Below are 23,858 nucleotides of genomic sequence, written 5' to 3'. Positions count from 1 at the left end.
TTTAGCTCGACAGTCGTTAATCGTGCACAGGCCCCGTCCAGCACCCAAATACACTGGCTGATTTTTTCAAAACCATCAAGGCTGCATGACAATCGCAGTGACAATAGCGACAAGGCACGGCGCTCTAGTCATTGCACTTTAGCATCGTAAGCGGCGCTCTCCTGTGGAAGCTAGCGCCGAACCGTGCATGCCCAGCCCTCCAGAGCTGCCCACTCGCGTGTGACCTGGGATATGTGGCAGACGACGCACTACCAGACATTTACAAACCGTGGAAGAGACACGCTGTCCGCCACCCTTCGCAGGGGTTAAGGGGAACGTTTCACTCATATGCTTGGCTCTGAACGGAGATAGCCAGATTGTAGAGCGTTGAAGAACAGCGACAGCTTATTCTAAAACCAGGGCATGAGCTTTACGGCAATTGGTTTGGGATATGTTTCGTTTGGATGTATCTCCTTTATGACGTCATTAGCGATGAGATTATACAGCGGTGAGGGGTGCTACGTGCGATGGACACGAAGACCCAACGTAAACGTAACTGGTTGCAATGTTGCAGAGGTGAAGGACTGGGACCCATCTTTTACAATCCAAAACGCTATTGCCACCACTGTTAAATAAGCAGCACGCTTGGTTTGATTTAAAATTTAGACCTTCTCTGGTCACCCTCAAAAGTGCGCATCTATTTTAACACTCCCCTTGGTGATGCATGACAAGGATGTGTTTTGCATGGACACAAATTACTTTAAACGGGGGGTTTCATTTTGGGACGTCCATCCTTTCATAACGTAGATCTCACCTGACGGTCCGGCGGGTCCTGGCGGTCCAGCGGGCCCTGGCAGACCTGGCAAGCCCGGCGGACCCTCTGGGCCCGACCGACCTGGCTCTCCCGGGAGCCCGTCCCTCCCTGGCATGCCGGGCACACCGGGCAGACCCGGACCGTCGGACCGCGCCGAGGCCACCCGGCCGGGCGGTCCCGGCGGTCCCGGCGGCCCCTGCGGCCCTGGCGGGCAGTCGCAGGCCGGCGGCAGCCGGTTCGTTTGCCGGTCATCCTCCTCCGCCGGGATGTCTCCCCGCGCCGCTGCCGGCAGGGAGCGGGTCAGTGCTCGCGCCGCCGGCAGGTCAGCCCTCACTAGCACCGCTGCTGTCGATAGGTGTCAGGTCAGGTCTCACTAGCACCGCCGCTGTCGATAGGTGGCAGGTCAGGTCTCATTAACACCGCTGTTGTCAATAGGTGTCAGGTCAGGTCAGGTCTCCCTAGCACCGCTGCTGTAGATAAGTGTCAGGTCTCACTAGCACCGCTGCTGTCGACGGGTGGCAGGTTAGGTCTCACTAGCACCACTACTGTCGATAGGTGCCGGGTCAGGTCTCACTATCACCGCCGCTGTCGATAGGTGGCAGGTCAGGTCTCACCAGCACCGCTGCTGTCGATAGGTGGCAGGTTAGGTTTCACCAGCACCACTGCTGTCGATAGGTGGCAGGTCAAGCCTCACTAGCACTGCTACTGTCGACAGGCGGCAAGCCAGGCCTTCCTAGTGCCTCTGCTGTGGATAGGTGGCAGGTTAGGTCTCACTAGCACCACTGCTGTCGATAGGTGGCAGGTCAGGTCTCACTAGCACCGCTGCTGTCGATAGGTGGCAGGTCAGGTCTCACTGGCACCGCTGCTGTCGATAAGTGTCAGGTCTCACTGGCACCGCTGCTGCCGACAGGTGGCCACCCGAGCGAGCCAGAAGTACTCGGCACCATGGATCACAGCTGACACGTCAGTCAGACCATGGGCGGCGCAGGTACTCGCCGGCAAAGCGGTAGATCGTGGGATGTAAGTGAGTCACGATGCTGCAATGCCGTGAAAGGACAGCGCGGACGGCCGAAAGGACGGCCGAAATACTGCTGCACGCATTACCTCAGACAAACGCGGCCGTTTGGCTGGGCCCCGTTTGTCATGCGTCTGCGCGTGCGCAGCCGGAGTCCGTTTGGCTGTGCACAGCCTGCCCTGATACCTCGTGCAATATCATCATGCCCTGCTGTGGCCATTACGTTACGACGTGCGCATGTGAAGCAATGTGGCATGTAACAAAAGCTATACGCAAATATCACCGAAATATGACGCAATTACGAAGTTGCGTGACGTTCATGTGAGATGCACGTCCTGTGTCCTACGCACATCATCGCCGTACGAACATGCTTATGTGTATACTCGGGTCTAGATACGTGCGTACATGTCACAAATATACTCGGCCACCTCTGTAGGCGAACATAATAGATGCCATATGACCATGAGGTCGGCGCTCCCTAAAATTCAAAGCAGGGCCTTCGTCACACGCGAACATATGTCTGCCATTTTGGAACGGCTTTACGTGCGCTCATGAAAAACTACGCCTGCAGACAGATGTTGACCTAATCGAGCTCACATATTTGTGCGTACACAGGACGTATCCTGGTTCAGATATGCGTACATACTGTGGGCGTATCTGGGCTCAGATATGCGTACGTACGTGAGGTGTATCCAGGTTCGGGAATACCGGACGGCGTCCTCATGCCGACGAAAGTCTCCAGCGTGGTCACGCGACTGAGGACGTGGGTGAAGTCGTTGCAGGTGAAGCAGGCTGTGGACATCGAAAAGAGTCAGGATCCCTCACTAGTACATCCCTGATGGTTATGACCTTGGTTTCACATGTTTACGGTGGGCTTCATGCGTCAGCCACATTCAGCGAGCTGGATTAAAGAGAGCGCTCATCGTGCGCACGTTCTATTCGAACGTGGCCAGTGCCAACCCTTTGTGATACCGATGAACCAGAATTATGACTGCCGCGCGATTAGAGGTTGGGAGAGAAAGAGTCTTCATGAGTTTCCTCTACTAGCATGCGCACTGACAGCAGGCTGTACTTCGACTTCCAGAGGGTGATTTTTGGACGAGTGCGCTCCGATAGGGCCCATTATTTACGTGATAACCGTGCTCATTACGCACTCATTACAATTTGACAAGTTTAGTTTCACTCCCGTTCTTTTCGATCCGAGGGAGATTTAAAGGTACTGATCAGCACAAGCGCGCAGTTAAAACACTTGTGTGAATGAGTAGAGTGTAGTGAGATCGACAGTGGACAGTGTACTTCTCAGCGCTGCAATCACATTTTGTGAACGATCATTGGTGCATAGCCCGCAAAGAAGGGCCAAGCCACCCTTATATCACCACCAGTGAACCAACCGAACGGGGCATGTATGTTACTGACAGCCGCACCAGCGCATTGCACCATCTCACCTTCGGTGCAGTGCTCCCCTTCAAAGCCCGGACCAGCAGCGGTACTGGACCCGATTCACCATCTTGAATGAGGTGACGTACTTCGGCCGGCGCCGCCTCCTGCAACAGCCACCTCAGACGTCAGGGTGGCCGCCACCTCGTGCGGCACGCACTCGCACTCGCAATGCAAACATGCACTGTTGCAATTGTTGCAAACAATTAACGTGCCCATAACAGTTTTTGAGTAAGGATTTTTTAGCTTCGGTGATGGAATGAGGCTTGTCTTTGTCAACGCAGCTAGACGGCTCGTGTGCAAGCTGGTCACGTAACGGCAATGTGGTGGACCAGAGATTCGAAGTGACTACCGCATGGCATTTTTTCGGACTAAATCCTAATTTGTTCAGGACATAAAATAGCCATTTTTCATTTGACGGTGTCAGCTTTATATTCGCCAGTCCAGCATGATCGGCAGTTAAAAAACCGGTTTTCCTTAACGGAAATAATTCAAACGGGCATGTGATGTGCACCGAAGCTACATGCCATCGCAAACGAGATTAACGTTTTCTATAAGCCAGCTTTCAACAGCAAAATACTTCTTAAACCAAACATCTTCATCGAAATCAACTAAATTGTGCATTCCCACTTGAAAATGCTGCATTGCGCCACCAAGAAAATGTGGAACAACAAAACAGATGTTTACTGACACAAAAGGGGCAAGGAAGGAGTCAGCGGGTGTGAAGTACTAACACAGTGTGCCGACAGTCATTCCAGTTGCCAGTACGATAGCATTTCGAGTAGTCCGTGCCGTCGTACTCCTCGGTGCCGTTCTTCACGCGACACGTGACCTGACGCTGCACGGTGACCGGACAGAAGTTCCTGCCGGCAGGGGTCAGGGGTCAGGGCGCGCGTCAGTCGGGTCAGACCAGTCAGCCAGGGCCGACCGCCTGGTTTAGATCCTGTGAGGGCTACACCTCCACGAGCACAAGTGCCGCCGCCAGTCGAGGTCAGGGCTCAGTGCAGGGCCGAGGGAGGGAAAGGGGGGGGGGGGGGGACAAGAGCAAGGATTATACTGCTATCATCTATGAAAGACTGCATCTACCCTACGACGGTACACGTAAAAAAGCAATGCAAAATCCAGTCTGACCCCCATCAACCCGCCAGAGAACTCGCCTACCCCGGGGTCAGTGACTACTGGGGCGATATCGCTTGTTACAGACGGACTTGACGTCACAGGGTCTCCACTCCGGGGTCAGACCGCCAGGTATTAGCCCAGATTGGTGTCCCGCCAATCCAGGCTGACGATCCGTCAGTGGACCACAAGGCGCCGATCTGAGCAACGCCAATGGCATGATTACGACTGAAAGGATAATGCTCGCCGTCGGCCACGGCGTTTGTTGGTAACGGCCGTTACTTCAGACGGCTGCAACCAGTGCAACCCAAAGTTAGCGGTACAAATTTTTGATGTCCCCACGTGCGTTGGCACTATGCCAACCTCGTCGCGCGACGGTCCAGTACAAAACCAGACTCCCCATTCGGCTGTCAGCACGAATAAAGGCATCCGATGCCATTGTTGCTGGGCCTGCACCATCATGGGCCCTCGATTTTTCATGTGGGTTTTGCACAGCTTATGTGACTGGTAGTCACCAACGTGACAGTTATCTATGAGGATATCAATGGTCATAAAATTGTACAACCAGCTTCCATACTGCATTCTCCTCCCCATAATCGACGTTGGTACTTATTGTACGGGCGACTTAACTGGCGATGGAAGGCATCAGGTGGACCAAGCTGTTCAAAACACGCGCCAGCCCTTAGGACAAGTCATTGCGATCAGCGACCATTTTTGTTCGCTAAACATATCAGACTGGAAGTGAAGCCACGATGTAAAACCACTGCCAGACTGGTTACTCTTACGTCACCGAACCATACCGCCAAGACACTATGGCTGCATTTATGCACGCACTCAAATCAGGGAGGCCATCGCCAGTATGGCACCAGTCCTTTGTGGGCTCTTGCGGCCCTGACATAACCTATATATTTGCCGATGCATACCTTCTTGACATGCATTAAACCGTGCAAAACGTATCGAACAGGACCGTGGCAATCAGAAGACAGCGACCTTCGCTGGGCCAACACCCCCTGCATACTGATGAACCCCTGCGTCCCGACATGGGCGGCACAGATTCTTCAAGCACCTCGAACAAGTTACCACACCGCCGTGAGTGTCGGCGGGCGCTACAAAGCGCTCCCGACGGCACGCTCTCGATCAGCGGCCTCCACGCCTCACTTCTAAGGGGCGTCGTGCGCCTTTGGCGGGGTATGCCCAGACGGGGGACGCCGGCGGCGCTGCCTGCACGTGCCGGCGACCGGCCGACCCGGCGGCAACATCACACGACGACGATGGCGCCCCACGGCACGTTAGCGCGCGCGGACACAGCCGCTTTGATGCGCCGCCGCCGCCATGTTTGGCGCTGCCGTTACGGCCTGGGCGCGTGCGTGGTCGCGCTGCTTGCCGAGCCTGCGCCGCCGTCGCCGCTCGCGCTCCCAACGAGACGCCCTTGTGGGGCGCAAGAGTCGACGCGGTTGTCCGCAGCATCGACGTCGTCAGTGATCGCCGAAGGTTTCGAGCCGCGTCACAAAACGCTTGCCATCACGCTTGTCGCCACCCGCAAACATGCATATATACATATGCATATATATATATATATATATATATATATATATATATATATATATATATATACATCAGCAGCCCCGCGCCGCGGTCCTCTGAAGCCACGATGAGGCCCGCCCGCCCTAAGGACAGCCCACTAGCACTGCCTGCTTGCTATCGGGGCATCAGACAGGCCTCAGCAGCACTTCAGGATAATTGGCTGGACGTCCGATGCGGGCTCCCGTTTAGCACACGCCACTTGCAACACCGATAATGTCTGCCGGTAATTCGGAATGAGCGGGAGAGTGAGTGACGTAGCTGGCGTCAGTTTCTGAACGATCACGACCGTGCGCGCCTGGGACTCAGGACAAACACATGCCATCCAAAGATATCTCAATCAAAGTCGTTCCTTGACAGCATAATAAAAGCGTCTCTACTTGCTCGACGTCAGCTCTATGCGATAACCTCCGTCGATGCACATATCAAATGCAGACCGCCAATATATTACAGGGCAGATTGTTCGTCTGACGTGAATGCGAATGAACACGCCGGAGGACTGCGTAGGCGGAGGGAGAGAGACAGCGGTGTGGGCTTTATCGCCGTAAATATCTTTTTGCGTCTCTCGGCTTTGTTGGGTTCCTCACTTCATTTTAGTCACGGCATTTTCTTGCCAGCGTACAAACTAATTACCCAAATATGTGCCTTATTTGGATACAATTTTCCAGCAATGTTATAATGGTGACTGGTGACCGAGGCGTTTCCCTCAGAAGACAGAAAAGAAAACGCTAGCCTTGTCAAGTGCAGCTTAGGACGCCAGCCAAACTTCCACTCACCAACAGCCGCGTCCCAGTGTCTACAGCTACAATCATGACGGCAATTACCATAGCAGCATTGCCTGTCATGAAATAAAATCTAATATAACACGATAGCAAATGCTCCACAGGCGAGGTCACGAGTGTGGCCCCATTCTACAGACGAGGCCATCATCTCAGCCCTGTCACGATGGCTTCCTCGCTTAGTGACAGGCACCTTGCATGCAAATAAGCCGCTCGACTTTGGAGCGGGAGCGATCTCGGACGGGCCTTCCCGGGCCTTCGGTCCGTGCTGGTGAGCGTGCCGGGTCGGCTGTGGAGCGGGAGCGATCTCGGGCCCTCCCGAGCCTTCGGTCCGTGCTGGTGAGCGCGCCGGGTCGGCTGTGGAGCGGGAGCGATCTAGGGCCCTCCCGAGCCTTCGGTCCGTGCTGGTGAGCTCGCCGGGCGACGGGCATCGCTCACTCAGCGCGTCTCCGGGCGTGGTATCGTGAGTCAGTCACCGCGCCACGGCTCGAATCTGGCCCTGCTTCCGGCACGCCGTGATTGGGGACAGCGCCTCAGCCTGAAGCCGGGACCGGACGTGAGGTGACACGACAGACTGGGCCTCCTCCCCCTCCCGCTCTCCACGCCTGCTCCCCATCCTGTGACACCGCCGTCTGCAACCTCGCAACGGGCCATTGTACCGTATACAGCGCCGCGATGACATCCACCCCTCCTAAGGACGGCCCAACCAAGGCTCGGCAGAGTTGAGAAATATTTTATGTTTGCATGTCCTCGGCCTGAATTTATGGTGGGAGGCTCGCAAAAGGGCCTGCCGTAAAGGGGCACTTTAACACAGTGCCGCCAAGTCGCAATATATACGTCAGCCGGCTAATAACTATGCTGCGATGTCTTCACGACACCCTGCCGTCCGCCCACTAACCAAACATACCTTACACCGTGATGAAGTGAGCTTCTTTGGATGTTCAACATATGTGTGAAGTATCCAGTCTTTGTTGCGATATGGTCACCAGGGACTGATCTCCATTAGGGGATAATTGGCGCCGGTTGATGGCCGTGGTGGAGGCCATCCAAAATGACATGCAAGTCAATTGAGCTTGACCGTGGGGCGTTACAGCCTCGACCCGCAGTGATTTCCGTGTCCCGCACCCATGCGGACCGGCCCCAGCCGCTCCCGGTCCAGAAACGGCTGGGCTTCAGCTGTGGCGCTGTCCGGCTGTCCGGTCCGGCTGTCCGGCTGTACGGTCCGCCCGTCCGGCTGTCGGTCTTCCTTCACCTGCGCCGCTGTCCGGCCCAGACGCCGCGGGCTGAACCGGCCAGCATCGACAGGACCTGGTCGACCCGCCGCCCCAGCTGGTGATGGATGTCCCTCTCGGCCCGCCCGGCCGCTTCCGGCCGCCGACAAAAGGCTAGCCGCTGCCCCGTCACCGCTCCGGTGCTAGCCGTCCCGGTGGGGAGCGGCGTTGCAGTCTCCGGCTGGCAGCGGGCTGATAGAGCGCCCCGCCGAGACCAAGCTTTGTCCGCCGGCCACCGCACGCACCCCGACCGTCCTTGCCGCTGGGGTGTTTGCGAGTTGGAGCTCCAAGGTGCGTCAGCTGGTGGCGGCTGAAATGTTTGTCCCTCGCCGCCAGCCGTGGGTGGATAGCCAGGAGCGCCTGCTCTCCATCCTAGCCATGCGCGTCACCACACATTTAAACGCAAGCAGTGATCAAGTTGTGGCGCTTCATGCTGAAGGCGAAAAAATGGCGCAGTTTTGGCACGTACTGACATTTTATGGGTTAAACGGCGTCTTTAATATGCAACGGTGTTACATAGATAAGACAAGAGCAATAGCCTCCTTCCTCGGAGAAAAACCAGGAGAATGGAGATATAGGCGCGCTGACATTTCGACAACATGCCTTTATCGAAACGAATGGCAGAAGTAACTTAAGAATTACCTGCCAAATGCACTTAATTACTTATGAAACGACGGTACATTTAAGTAGATTTCGTACTGCGACCTCGCACCCTTGCACGTGTTTACAAATTTTACAAAGCGGTTCAAGTTCGCGAACGCTCTATCGGGCCTTCTGTGGTGCGTGGTTTATTCGGAGCTTCGTCGCCTTAGTCGACGCGGACGTGACCGGGCTGCCGTCGACGCGTACCCGCCACCGAGCAGGCCCATACGCCAGCTGTGCCCACACCTCCCACCGCGTCCCCGCCCCGCCCCCTGGCCTGCGCGCCTCGCACGACTGGCAACGGACAATGCGCCGGCGCCGACCGCGCCGGCCCCCGCCCGCCGGAGGCTCCTGTTGTTGATGGCGAGGTCGGTAGGACCATCTCCACCCCCCCCCCCCCCTTCATCCCAAGCAACCACAGGCCGCTGGGTTGCCGGCCAGCTCGGGGAGTTCTCTGCTCTTTAGCCCCGGACTTCTAGAGCTTTAAGTCGCTACGCGCCCGCAGTGCCCCCCCCCCCCCCCGAATGATTTTGGATAGCAGAAGTCGGCTCCCAAATGCTGGAGATTGTCAACGCCACTGAACACTCCAGCCATGGGCGGGACCTGTTGACGACGGGAGCATGTCTTCATCGGTTGTGCTAACTGGAACATGCTCGGAGCAGGGCGGGGTTCTGCCTCCGTTGGACACGTAACACACATCAGTGTCGCTTCTTGCTAGGCTGACATGTATTCAGTGAGTGGGTTTACATTTCAACACCGATGCAAATGATGCCAGACGCCAAACTTGCGCACTGAAGGTCACCCCGCCTCAGCCTCCTGTGGTGTGTGACGTTTTAGTTTTTCTCGGTGCCAATTTGTTCACGGCAGCTTCTTGTTAGCGTTCATGCCAAATGCGTGAGTAATTGAAATGGCAAGTGTCAGCGATATGATCACTGACAGATTCTGCTGCGCGAGCGTCGACACCAGCCGAGCACTTCCAGAGAAGCCTATCTGCCAGGTTTCCGCCCAAACATCAGTCACCAACACGGGTCACCGCGACCGCCCCACATCCTCGCAGCTGCCCCCCCCCCCCCTATCTTTCTCGGCCACGGACGACTCACCTCGGAGGGCTCGCGGTTGTCCAGCTACCCCCCCCCCTCCCCCGACCCTGACCTCAGCGGCACGCGCCCTGCTCCTGACTCACAGCAGCGGAACGTCTGCTGCCCGGCGCCGGCGGTGCCAGCATCGCTCGCGGTCAGGCTGTCGGCGGGGCGGCAGACCGACATCCATCTGGGCGGCAGCATGTCGACGGGTGACGCCCGCGGCGGCGCGCGCCGCCCCGCCTCGTCACGAGGTTGGTGACATGCCGGGGACCAGTCGCGTCGCTGACAGCACGGCCCGCGCGCCGACGGACAACACGCTGCTGGTGACGTCACTAGAGGAGGGCCGCTCCAATTGGTCGAGGCAAACACCGCTAATCACGGCACGCCGTCCATCCGCACCTAATGGAACGGACTGTAGTCGGAAATAAGAAACGGGGAACGTTCGATACGTCATGAGGCCCGCGAGGCACCCACCACCATCGCCGATACCCCGAGAGAGGCGTGATGAAACTATCGGCGTTGAATAACTCTGAACAGATCGCAGCGTGGACAGCGAGGCAGCATGAAATGCACCAGAGATCACCAGGAGGACAGCAGATGCCACCTAAGTTACATATATCGCCACGAATACAGCAGAAGCCAACAGGACAGCGGTGCGCGTGCACCAGCCATGTCCTCTGCAGGATCATAGGTCACGCCCGCCGGAGCCCGCCTCGGCTGGGCCACACCGTCGCGACCCGCCGACGGCGGATGACAAATGACGTCGACGCCGCCGGCCGCGTTTGAAGAAAACGGCGACTGAGCACCTATCGGCGCTCCATCTCCACCCGCGATGGGCCATTGTGTACAGGTCACGGACGGGGGCGCGTGGCTAGAGATCAGCAGTTAGACTAAACCGCCAAGCCTGAGACGCATTGCAATTCAGATGCCGAAACGTCGCCGACCGCCACCGCCACGCGCCTTTCGCTGTGAGAATGGTGCTGACGTGGAACGTGGTCGGAAAAGAAGCAAGCGTGGCGAGCGGGCCGATAACGGCACCGGCTAAAAGTTTGTGATGCATTTTCACGTGTACGCGTTCACGCATGTGTGTAGCTTCCCACGTATTTATATCCTGGCACCGATACACATAGGAGTTACACACTAGGCCAGTTGACAGGATGACCTATTAGCCTGGCTCATCAGGAACACATGTGTATAAATAAACACTCGCTGCTCACACTGGCGGATAATCAATGACCATTTAACATGAAGGTTATATAAAACTCGGCGTTTTCAGGCCTAAGGTCTTGCTATCAGGTGCCTCTGTTACAGCGTCCTTTGTCACTACACGTATATTTTGCCGGAGAGGTCATATGCAGGGCGGGCCCTACGTGAACAGTGCAAAATTTTCAAGTTGAGCAGCTTGGTCCGGCCCACCACGCCAACAGCCGGTATGGTCTCTGGAAGTTATAATCAAGATATCTCGAAAATACATGTTTGCATACTAACATGCCTTACATAGTTACCTGGTTACAATACAATATTAGCGCCCCGCCGATCACAGCGGTATGCAGCCTCTCAAGACAAGAGGTAGGTGCTTTCAAAGCCGCGCTTTTTATCTGTACAGACGCTTTCATGTAAGCTGCTTCCCGCCGTTTATGTTCGGCTTCATCGCAATTTGAAAAAAAATATAGCCTTTTGTACCCGACACGTATGGGAAACGTAAAGCGTACCGAAAGGGAAAAAAGTTTGCGCAGCATGAGACAAAGCCAGGCCCAAATCCCGACGACCAGGCTCGCACTGGCACAGCGTAAAAACAGACAATCGTACTGGCGGGGCATTGAAAAGATTCGAGGAGCCGGTCGTGTGGGCTTGGACGCAAACCAAGGATCCGTAGTTTTGGGGTTTTATGTATTTATATCAGAGCTCGGCAACCACAGCCGTGAGAATATCCGCGCGATAAGGCGAATATGCTGCGAATATAAATCACAGAGTTAAATTAATAATACTAAATACGGCGAATATAAATCACCGAGCTACCACGGCACTGGATGGCTCATAGATGCACCGGTAACAACCGGAAAGCGAGGAACGTCATATTTACGAAATCGGTTTTTAATGAAATATACTGTAGCGGTGGACCATGTCCCCCGGTCAGCGTGTCAGCATGTAATGCGAGTGGGGCGATGACTCATATCTGGGTGAGGAGAACAATCACGGCTCGGGGCGGTGCGTCACGGTGGCGCCCGCCAGTCGCACGCAGATCGTGTTGCGGGTATAGCCTTGGAAGGAGTAAAGGGGTGCTGCTCGGGCGCGTGGCGGAGGGGAGGGGGAGGGGAGTCTCTCTCTGGCGGCGTTGTGTGCGGCAGTTCGCCGGTTGTGTGTGTGGTGGTCCAACCGAGATGTGATCTCGAATAGGACATAACGTGAGAAAAACCTAGGGGAAATGGCGCGTGTCATGAAGCGTACAAAGGTGTGAAACCTCGTGGCTCTGCAACATGTTCGCCCACGATGTCTACGCTTCTTTACAAATCTTTAGTCAGTTATGAAAACCTATGGAAGTACAGATTGATCGACTGTTTTACCTTTTTCCCACAGGAACTGCTACGTGCGACCAGACTCATCTCTAATCAATTTTCGAATAGTGTAGCTTTGTGAATTATGGAAGTATTCTATTCAGGGTCACACACACACACACACCACACACACACACACACACACACACACCACACACATATATATATATAATATATATATATATATATATATATATATATATATATATACATGCTATGGCTCAATCTTTAGTGAACACAAGGGAGAGGCCTGCGCGGGCAAGATTTCCTTTACGCAATCCACCCGTCACCCATGGGAGTGAGCCCATAACCACCGGTGGCCCCCAAAGTATTTACGCGAACGTAACGCAAATGTTTTACTCATACCTGCAACCATAACCGCAATTTTCCCCAAATTTTTACCCAATTCGAACCCGCTACCCATCCTGTATGGGTTACCCATGGGTTTACCCAGCCCGCAAAGTCCCCCAGTCCGAAGTCCCACCTCCAATACCACAGCTGTTCACGTGAGACGTACCAGCTGAGCTAGACGGGTGCTCGGTCGGCTGCGCTGGAGTCACCCAGCAACAGACCGCAGGACTGCAGGTGGGTGCCCCAAACAGGAAACCGGCTATATATAACTCAAGCAATCGTGACGGGCTTCTGACACGACCCGAGAATGTCTGACATGGCTGGAGAATGGAGGCCGTATCTAGTTTGAAAGCGTCACGCGCTGCCGCAGCCGCGTTGCGACACGTGTGCCAAAAGCTGCGTCTGATTGAGCCGTCATGACAATTCCACTGCTTTGACAGTTTCCTCGAAGATAACCTAACAAAGCGCCTGGCGACGCCTTTCCTTCCATTTTACTCTTCGAAAGTGGAGAGGCTGCTGGTGTCCAGTGCTACTACATGCGAATGAAGAAGCACCATCCAGCTGATTAACTTCAAGTGTCAGACATTCCAGTCTCATAACCATGCTTTCGACTAGAGAAAATGTTTACTGGTATCTAACTGTTGTATGCTTCTCTGTCCACACTCTTCACGGCAGGGGCGTGGTTTCGCCTATTAAGCTGTGAGGGGAGGGCTGAAGGGAGGGAGGGAGGGCTGAACAGTAAAAATCACGAAACATTACCCAAAAACACGCCAACAAACGTGTTCTCCCCGGATTTGTCCAAATTTCTGCTCAAAGCTCAGGGGAACTGAACAGGAAACCACACCCACGTTTCGCAGCGTGTGGCAGTGCCGGCACGACCTGATAAGTGCCGCCTGACTGGCCCACCTGGGGCGTCAGGCCGTCTGCCGCTCACTCTACCCGACGGCGGCGCCGGCCGGCTGGCAACAGCGCGCGCCGCCTTCCCCCCCCCCCCCGCAGTCCCCCTCCCGCCTGCGGCTGGGCTGCAAACCGTCTGCAAGGAGTGGCACGCGCCGCCGACAGCGTCAGGGACGGCGGGCAAGGTCGGCTGACCCCGGGTCACCGCCGACGTGACGACGGCGGCTGACGCTGACCCAAGTCTGACCTCGAACGTGACCTCCCGCCGGCCCTGCGGGAGCTCACGGAGCTGTACGTGTGCTTTCGCTTGTCATCGCAGAGATGGACACATCATGGACACAGTGTCTGCGATGCGTCTACTCAAGGATGCGGGCAATCCGGCCAGCACCCAGCCACGACTGGTATGCGCGACTCCCCAGTAAATACTATCATGTCAGCTCGGTATTCATTTTGCAATTCGTTAAAGCGTTTGAAGGCATGCATTCAATGTCGGACATCGTGGGCGGTTATCTGAGTAACAGCCGTTGTGATGCTATGCGGGCAACCCACCCACGCCCTGGAGCGCGGGGGAACGCCTGCTAAACCTCAGCCCAGCAACGTGTTGTGGCTCGTAATAAATGCCCTTCGCGCCAATTTTAGCTCACCCCTTTTCAACCTCCGTCATTAGCTAGCATATTTATATATATATATATATAATATATATATATATATATATATATATACACTAGTGAATAGTTATTTCTGAACGTAGTTTCCGATCGCTGAAAAGGGGATTAAGGATTTATAGCGCATTTCAGTGTCAAGGCACACTGTCCGTGGGGACGGTCCAACCATCCCCATCCGGCCACACCCACCCCTCCCGGCTCAAGTCGCCGCGATTTGGATGCGATGGGACAGACCTGGCATGAGCCGTCGCCCAGAAACTGACATCCCTCCAGGCGGTCCGCAAGAGGACTTTCGAGCTGCTCCCATAGCGGAGACAAGGCTCCTCGAGCTGGGCCCGGACAGGAGAACGGCAAGCGATGACTGGCCGGATCAGGCCGCCGCTGCACTGTTTACACAGTGTACGGAACAGGGCACGGCGTACCTCCCACGTATGCTGCGCTGTCTAACCAGGAGCGCACGGTGCACGTATCACACGCGTATCATGCACGTATCACACCAGGCTTATCTGTTGGCCCGAGTTCAGCTCATGCATGACCCGACTATAAAACAGCCGAGAACACCTTGTAGGGCAGCAGAGAACACGCTGTAGACCAGCAGAGAACACACTGCAGAGCAGCAGAGAACATACTGCAGAGCAGCAGAGAGCACACTGCAGAGCAGCAGAGAACACATTGTAGAGCAACAGAGGACGCACTGTAGACTAGCAGAGAGCACACTGCAGAGCAACAGAGAACACACTGCAGAGGAGCGGAGAACACGTTGTAAATCAGCAGAGAACACACTGTAGATCAGCAAAGAGCACACTGCAGAGCAAAAGAGAACACTGGAGAACAGCATAGAACACACTGCAGATCAGCAAGCACACTGTAGAGCAGCAGAGAACACACTGTAGACCGGCGGAGAACACACTGCACAGCAGCAAAAAACACAGTTCAGACCGGCAGAGAACACTGCACCTGGCGGCTCCGGTCTCAGCGCCAGCCTCGTGACCGATCGGCTGCCGGCGGCGCTCCGTGCACGCGTCGCACCCGACCGCCCGGTTGAGCCACCCGCCCCAGCAGCGCATCTCCTATCTCGGAGCTGGATCAGGTCGCGCGCGACGCGTAACAAACGACCGCGCGCCGCCTTATCTCCGGCCGGCGCGCCCGCGAGACGGCGCCGTCAATGCCGCCAGTCGCTCCGCATCAAGAGCTTTCAGTCGCGAGGCGCCCCCGTGCCGCTCTCCCGGGCTATCGCCAACCGCGCTCGGCCGGCGCGCGTCTGGGGCGCGACTCCCGGGGCGCGCGTCACGGTTCCCGGAGCGCGTGTCCCAGCGCGGCGGCGCGGACCGAGCGGCGCGGCGCTCCGCGGCTGCCGCCCGCGTGGTCTCGCGCCTTGTAAGGAGCCGACCGAGCGCGGGCTTATAGGGTCGTATGCGATCTGAGCTGGCAGGTGGGATGGCCGCGCCGAGGTATTTATGCACTCACGAGCCGATAGGTCCGCCGGCCGCGCGCAGCACGCCGGCCGAACCGGACTGTCCAGTGCGAGGTCTGAAGGACGGCGAAGGCCGTGCCTGGCTGCGTGCCTGAGCTGTGAGGCCTGCGACTGGTGAGGCTGACCAACACCGTCTGCAATGCGACCGTTTTCAGCCGGCCGGGGCATGACGACAGCGACCCCAAAGGCTTCCGTCGGTTACCTGCAAGCCTGGGAGCAACGGCTATTGCGGATATTTGTCAGCCGCAAGAATGCTATAGTGATTTTAAGATCACGTTGTCATGCCAAGCCATGTCTTGATCGTGAATAGAGGCTGTTTATCTCTAAATGCGCAGGCCTATCCACGGCGAACGCTTCGGAATTTCTTAAGCTTAGGAAAGTTTATCAGTCAGATAGCAAGAAAGGTTGATTAATGGCCACGTGAGCTGTTGATGTGCGCTCAGCCCATGTCCACATCAATGCATGATATCAAATCACTCTCCTTCTGCCCCTCGTTCTCGTCCCTCTTTCTCTCTCTCTCTCTCTCTCTCTCTCTCTCTCTCTCTCTCTCTCTCTCTCTCTCTCTCTCTCTCTCTCTCTCTCTCCTCTCTCTCTCTCTCTCTCTCTCTCTCCCTCTCTCTCTCTCTCTCTCTCTCTTCTCTCTCTCTCTCTCCCTCTTCCTCTCTTCTTCCATTCTGAGCCGTATCTTAAGGTTGATTCATATCCCTCGCTCCGGTGTCCTCAATTCACACTCCCGCATTTTCTATGCCCTTGGCTTCTCATCTTTCATGATGCGTTATAAGGACTTGTCCGTTTTTTCTCCTGCGCTTAATCGTCCCTTTCTTCAAGAAACATTCATTCACGAAACGAGACTATTAACCTGTCTCTCTATTTACGCAGATGTCTCAGCACGCACCACGCGCATTAGCCTTTGCATCTTACCACAGACCACCTGTGATGGACCACCAGACCAGTCTCAGACCAGTCTCTAGAAACCACCGATCCTCCGCAGCATTCGTGACTGGACCACCGGTCCTCCACAGACCACCCGTGACTGGACCACCGATCCTCCACAGACCACCCGTGACTGGACGACAAGTCTCCCACGGACCACTCGTGACTGGACCACCGGTCCTCCACAGACCACCCGTGACAAGACCACCAGTCTTCCACACACCACCAGCGACAGGACCACCAGCTTCCCGCACCCCACCAGCTTCCCGCACACCACCAGCCTCCCGCACACCACCAGCGGCAGGAGCACCAGTCTTCCGCACATCACCAGGGACAGGAGCACCAGTCTTCCGCACACCACCAGGGACGGGAGCACCAGCCTTCCGCACACCACAATGGAGAGGACCACCAGCGACAGGAACACCAGTCTTCCACACACCACCGGGGACGGGAGCACCAGTCTTCCGCACACCACCAGGGACGGGAGCACCAGTCTTCCACACACCACCAGGGACAGGAACACCAGCGACAGGAACACCAGTCTTCCGCACACCACCAAGGGCAGGAGCACCAGTCTTCCACACACCACCGGGGACGGGAGCACCAGTCTTCCGCACACCACCAGGGACAGGAGCGCCAGCGACAGGAACACCAGTCTTCCGCACACCACCAGGGGCAGGAGCACCAGTCTTTCACACACCACCAGGGACGGGAGCACCAGTCTTCCACACGCCACCGGGGACGGGAGCACCAGTCTTCCGCATACCACCAGGGACAGGACCACCAGCGACAGGAACACCAGTCTTCCGCACACCACCAGGGGCAGGAGCACCAGCCTTCCACACACCACCAGGGACAGGGCCACCAGCCTCCCGCACACCACCAGCGACAAGAACACCAGCCGTCCGCACACCACCCGTGACAGCACCACGGGGGGGCCAGCCATCACGCGCGTGCCGCCTGTCACGCACGTCCCAATCTTGGAGCACATTCACATCCATACGCGGGCGTTGGGCGGCGCGTGGGGCCGGGCCGCAGCCTCTTGGCGGCCGAAGCGTCACGTCCGGCGCCGCGTGCGGCCCGAGTTAGCCTCCCGAGACTCGCACCATATTCGGGGCACGTCGCAGCGGTCGCCCATTCAGCGACGGTCCGACGGCGAACGCGGCCGGACCGCACGGGACCCGGGCGGCTGGCTGGCTGGCTGGCTAGCTGGTTAGTTGGCATCCCCAAGGGCCGAATGGGCTGTTTGTGTTACCTCTGTGTTGCGCGGCATGTGGCCCCCGTGAATACTAGGCTATATGCAAGTTGGTCTGTCGAATAGGGCCTCGGTTTGGTACACCTGGTCATTTTTGAGGCCGGCCCATCTTGTCATCTACAGAGGGAAACGGCGGAAGGCGCCTCTCGTCACTCCAAGTCTCTCGCTTGTTTCATGTCTCGCCAATTGAACGCCAGCATCTCAGGTCCAACACATCTGACCACCTACATTAACGTCGAAAAGAAGTGTTGAGCTTCGCTCCTTCATCAGGCCGTTAACTTTCAGGCTAAGTTTGCAAAGACTGGCTCGATAGGCTCAGAAGTTTCCTTGAATGGACAGGAAATAGACAGGTAATTTATATCGGTGAATTCGGGCCTACTGGTTCTCCGGTGGCCGTTTTTCCTTCAGCAATCGTACTTCACTTCGTTCGTTGTCAACGCCGTTATTAAAATTTTTCCCTCAAAAGAAAGACATTGTTGTTGAGCAAGCTTCTATGAGATTTCAGAGCCAACCCGAGCCGGCTGTCACCAAACCACTACCTCTATGAGGCTATCTCAGGCTCATCAAAGAACTAATCCCCCCGGACAATTTGCCTGAGCATCTATTCCCGTGTCCTGATTATCCCGTAAACGGGAATGCGTTGCACTTGAACACTCAGCGACAAGATTACAGTCATATTTTTATCAGCGCTCTGCAGACGATGAAACCGATGAAAACCCCTTTAGGCAAACTCATACACGATGGATTCATCACTCTACTGAGACAATGAAGAATGTCGTACGCCGCGCCCCCGCGGTCCACCAGCGCGCTCAGCTCCAGGTGACGGCCCTCGGGCGCCCGCGCCACTGTCCCCCCCCCCCCTCGCGGTCCGCCAGCGCGCTCAGCTCCAGGTGACGGCCCTCGGGCGTCGCGCCACTGTCCCCCTCCCCCCCCCCCCTCGCGGTCCGCCAGCGCGCTCAGCTCCAGGTGACGGCCCTCGGGCGCCCGCGCCACTGTCCCCCTCCCCCCCCCCTCGCGGTCCGGCAGCTCGCTCTCAGCTCCAGATGACGGCCCTCGGGCGTCCGCGCCACTGCCCCCCCCCCCCCTCGCGGTCCGGCAGCTCGCTCTCAGTTCCAGATGACGGCCCTCGGGCGCCCGCGCCACTGTCCCCCCTCCCCCCCCCCCTCGCGGTCCGGCAGCGCGCTCAGCTCCAGGTGACGGCCCTCGGGCGTCCGCGCCACTGTCCCCCCTCCCCCTCGCGGTCCGGCATCTCGCTCTCAGTTCCAGATGACGGCCCTCGGGCGCCCGCGCCACTGTCCCCCCCTCCCCCCCCCCCCTCGCGGTCCGGCAGCTCGCTCTCAGCTCCAGACCCTGACACCCGGGTGCCGACGCCGCTGTCGCTGCCGCAGAGGCCAGGCGGGCCGGCCGTCTACCGCGGCAGCCCTCACACGGCGGCGCGACACGTCCAACCAATTATAGCCAAATGGCCGGCGCTCTCGCTCCGTGAGGAGACCACCAATGGCGCCGCACCGACGCCGTGGACCGGGCCGACGGCCCGCCGCCTTATAAGCGCCGACCAATTAGTCTCCGACCGAGGGCGCCGCTTGACGAGGCGACCCAGGTGACGTCACGTTCGTAATCTCAGAGCCGTCACCGAACAGAAGCGCTCCAGGCCGCCGCCGGCCGCTCAGCTGCTAAGTCCGGTCACCGCATGGCTTGACCGCCCGCAGCCGACATGCCGGGCTGTCACTCAGCGTTCAGCGCGAGCGGGCGGCCGGCGTCGCTCCTTTGTTTTCGGAGCGGCGCACCCGACGGCCGGTGGTTCCAGCCGTGCAAAAATCGCCGTCCGGCGCGCGCGCGCGGATTGTCGTGTCACTCAGCAGCGGGTCAGCGCGGACTCAGCCGGGCCGCGAGCGACGGGTGTTGTGGCGGGCCTGTCGGCGGCCGGCCCGCGCTGACTGGCGCGCGGGGCTCGCCAGTGGCCAAGGGAGGCGCGCCGAGGCTCGCTCACGCGGGGAGGCTCACCGGCCAGGGGCCCCGCCGTTACCTGCCTCCACACGCGTGGCAAACGTGATAGATGCGCATCCCACATCCTGTAAATTGGAGTTTCAACTCGTAGCGTGACGGCTGCAGCGTGGCGTTTCGCATCGCGTGGGATGATACAGTGAGTACTGATAGCGTAGTGGTTAAGCCGTGCGTTTGGGAAACTAGATGTGTGGGATTCGATTCCGGCGATGTCCCCGCCCTCACCGCCACTATGTGAGCCAGGTGGTGCCATATAATCTCAGCAGATGAGAGCGTCTAAAGCCCCAGGAACGCACGTGATATAATGTGGAACAGTTTTTATTTTCTTAAGACCTGTTGCTGTTATCGTGTTGGTAGTACATATAACGATGTAGTCAAGGGCATAGAGGACAAAAAGGGTGGTCAGACTTAGCATCCCCTTGAGGAGCCGGGAAGCCAAATAGCCCCTCCACTCGCCAAAAGGGCGTTTTAATATATGTATATATATATATGTATATATGTATGTAATGGACATGCATATCCATGAGAGCTAAGATAAATATTTCTTGAGGAAACAGGGTAGAATAAAGATAAAACCTCTTCAAAACTATTCCAGGAGATCCTACCGTTCCTGGAGCGGTTAAAAGGCCCTTACTGGGCTAAAATGGGTCTCTAAAAACACAAAATTGGGCAAATAAAACGAATTTGGGGCGGTATGGGATACCGCGGACGCCGCCAGTTTGTAGTTTAAGTACCCTCATTCATGAAAAAACGTCATGATATCTACAGTAGCATAATCAAACTTTACAACTATTTTCTCGTCAGAAAGCTAAGACTACACATGTATATCGTATACTTCTGTCTTACTCGCGCACATATCATGATAATGCAAACATATATTTTATCAAGTGATGGCGTATTAGGCCCGACACTGGTGACGAGCCGGAGATCGTTGCCGTCCGGCTGGAGGCCTCTGTGCGCTGGAGAACGGAAACTCCGGCCCGGACCCACCGAGCACGCCCCGTGCGGCCGCAGAGCTCCGCGGATCTTATTTCGTTGGTTGATTGTAGGATCCACTGCTATTTTATCACAGTTCGTCCACTTTTCTCTGTGGATGATGATGATCATCATAGGGGTCTCTCTCTCTCTCTCTCTCTCTCTCTCTCTCTCTCTCTCTCTCTCTCTCTCTCTCTCTCTCTCTATATATATGGTTAGCCTTGTTTGACGGTGCCACTCCGCTTGCGCGGGAGGGTAATCTCTCTGTAGCTGCATGGTGAGGGGTCTGTTGATCACTACGAGTCCGATGTATGTACACGCCACTGGACAGGAACGCGCGTTCTCATTTTTTCCAGCAGCACATCTTTCAAGGGAGTGAGAACTCTGACACAGTCTAACTTGCCTCATTGGCGAAATCCTGGCCATGCGCCTGAAGGTATAGCAGTAGTATACATGCATCATTCACACAACACTCATATATATATATATATATATATATATATATATATATATAAATTTCCATTTACATAGGCAATAACAAGAGGCCGAATGGTAAAGGTGAAGAAACACATACATCTATTTACCCTCATCATGCTATTTCCCTTAAACTTTGTGTTCTCTCCTTTTCCCTCTCTTACCCTGTGTGACATTTACTCACGGATGTGATTTAATGTCACACAGCGTAAGACCAACGACGGGTGAGCGTGGTGGCTGTTAATGACTCCGTCAGTTTCACGCGTCATTACCGGATGTATCTGAAGGCGTTTCGGAGCAGTTCTATCGCTATGTTTGCCGACGGGTTCCCTTTATCGGCGCAGCCTTAAGCCGACTTCATATGTCAGTGGATGCCCACGCAGTGAACGATGCCAGAACAATGCCGTCGATATGTGCACTTCTGCAGACCTCGGGAGCGTGTATCACATGATGTCTGAGGATGAGTCAGGGATGAGGATCGTGCAAAAGCATTCCTCGCACTCGATTCAATGAACTCGCCGGAAATGAAGCTGCAGGATAGCCGGACTCCTCCTTGTGTATGCCGGTTATCAGCTTCACTTCTCATATTCCTGCTGATGTTTACTTACAGGCAGCCGACCCCTGCACCGGTGTCCGCGAATCCGGTGGCGGGACTTTCATGCTGGATAGGGGAGGCGCGTGGTATAGGGATATTCCGTCCCCTGGGACTGCTCTGAGACGCCTATGCGCGCGCGATTTACGGTTGGTGGAAAACAGGCTGGAATATACAGTTGAGAAACAGGCGTGGATGGAAGCGGGATAGTGCATTTTCAAGAGTTGGAGTTGCCCGCAACTTCGCTGTGTCTAGTTTCTATAAATGGAGAATATGCCTACCACAACTTAGAAGAGGCACCTGAACGCGACGTTGAGCAATACTGCTATGTAATGGCAAACACATGTACGGATTTATTGCTTAACACCGCGACATACGTGCTTTTAACTTGACGCGGCCAAACTTTGTATGCAGACTGAGACTGGCACGCGGCATCACGCACCAGTGGCCCTGTTCCGTGCACTCGACGCCGAATGCCCAGCTCGGAGAGGGCACGACCCCGCCTCGTCTCTCCGCCAGCCGGCGGCACCGATCGCCCGCCGCCTGCCGTTCGGTGTTATGCCGGCCCGCACGGCCCCCCGGAGAGCACTGAGCGCCGGGCCATGCGTCGGTCCGCCTCGGGCGCGCCCAGCGGAGTGCCGGGTCAGATCTGGGGCAGGTCAGCTCGCCGCGGCAGCTCCCGGCGCCGGCCGACGGCGGCGCTCGGGGCTGACGAGCGTGTAGCGCGGACGCGGGCGGACTGTGGCCTTGAGCAACGGGTGCCGGCAAGATAAGAAACTGTCCAACTGTCGCAAGACTTGGGTAATGTGCAGCGACAATCAATGGCATTCATGATAGCGGGCAGACTGGCGAATGCAAACTGAATGCCAAGGCGTAGCGGAAATGAATCACATTGCCGACGTCGCAGCAGTCATAGGACTGGGCTTACCTACTTCATAAGGTAACGCTATCAAACGCAAGATGTTGTTCCCACCTACCAAAAAGTAGGGCGAAACGTATTTGCAAAGCAAGGCGCGTCGGTGCCGTACGTCCGACGCTCCGTGCCTTCTGAGCACGGCTTGGGCCGAGGTATGTCTGGTGCTGTGAACGAGGGTCACTTGACCTGACCCGACCTGCCACTTTCAACCGAGTTTCACAGCTGGCCATAGACATGGAAAATGCGGCATGGAAGGTGTAGCCACACCACACCATTTTTCCTCCAAATAAGGGTAAGTTCAGAATCTCTTCGTAAAAAGCTGCCACTTCCGGGACGTTGGTCACACCCGTTTTTCAGCATTCTCTTCCCGCGTGGCAGATATCGCACCACGCCATATCGGTACTGAGAACCGCAGCCGGCACCAGCTTAACACCAGCCCGGCACCAGCCTGGCACCAGCCCGGCACCAGCCTGGCACCAGCCAGGCACCACCCATGCCATGCCACGGCTGGTGTCACACAACTAACTGGCATGCGATATAGGTATTAAGACCCGGCTACTAACCCTACCACTCTGGATAGGCAACGACATTTCACATGTCGTTGTGGCCTACCAAGGACATTTCACATGACAGCAACCTGTTGTGCGACAACGAACAACGACCTCCCACAGCCTGTGCTGCCAGGGGTGCAGCTCTGCAAAATAACATGAGGGAGGGGGGGGGGGGGGTAAACAGTGGAAAATGACAAAATCCTCTCCCCAAACAGCCAAAAATGGATTTTCTCTCCGAATTTAGCCTACTTTCTTCTGAATATTGGGAGAGTTTGAGCCCATGCTGGGGGTGGCCCGGAACCTCTCCCCCAAAATGAGAAGGATATCACGCTCCCCATGTACGCGCCACCCCAGCAGCGCCCCGCGCCCTCTGACCCGCACCCACGCAGCTGACCTGTGGTGGCGGGCGTCGGCCAGCGCCGCGGCCGCCGCCAGCAGCACGGCCGTCGTCAGCAGGCAGCCGTGGGCGGCCATCTCCCGGCGGGGCGGGTCTCGACGAG

The 23,858-nt window shown here is 56.5% G+C and overlaps 1 protein-coding gene across 1 annotated transcript; it reads right to left on the bottom strand.

Moving 5' to 3' along the window:
* Nucleotides 1-3,273: 3,273 nt before the first annotated feature.
* Nucleotides 3,274-23,858, bottom strand: LOC119098297 (EMILIN-3-like). The gene is made up of 3 exons (XM_037221219.1): nt 23,753-23,858; nt 3,980-4,108; nt 3,274-3,352 (listed from the first exon to the last, which is right to left on the bottom strand). Exons 1-3 carry the CDS (start codon nt 23,830-23,832, stop codon nt 3,274-3,276), a joined length of 288 nt encoding a protein of 95 aa, XP_037077114.1. The 5' UTR covers nt 23,833-23,858.

Source organism: Pollicipes pollicipes, unplaced genomic scaffold (assembly GCF_011947565.3).
Source record: "Pollicipes pollicipes isolate AB1234 unplaced genomic scaffold, Ppol_2.1 Scaffold_4740;HRSCAF=5597_pilon_pilon_pilon, whole genome shotgun sequence".
In the NCBI taxonomy this organism is placed as follows: domain Eukaryota; kingdom Metazoa; phylum Arthropoda; class Thecostraca; order Pollicipedomorpha; family Pollicipedidae; genus Pollicipes; species Pollicipes pollicipes.
This window is presented reverse-complemented; position numbering and strand designations above follow the sequence as displayed.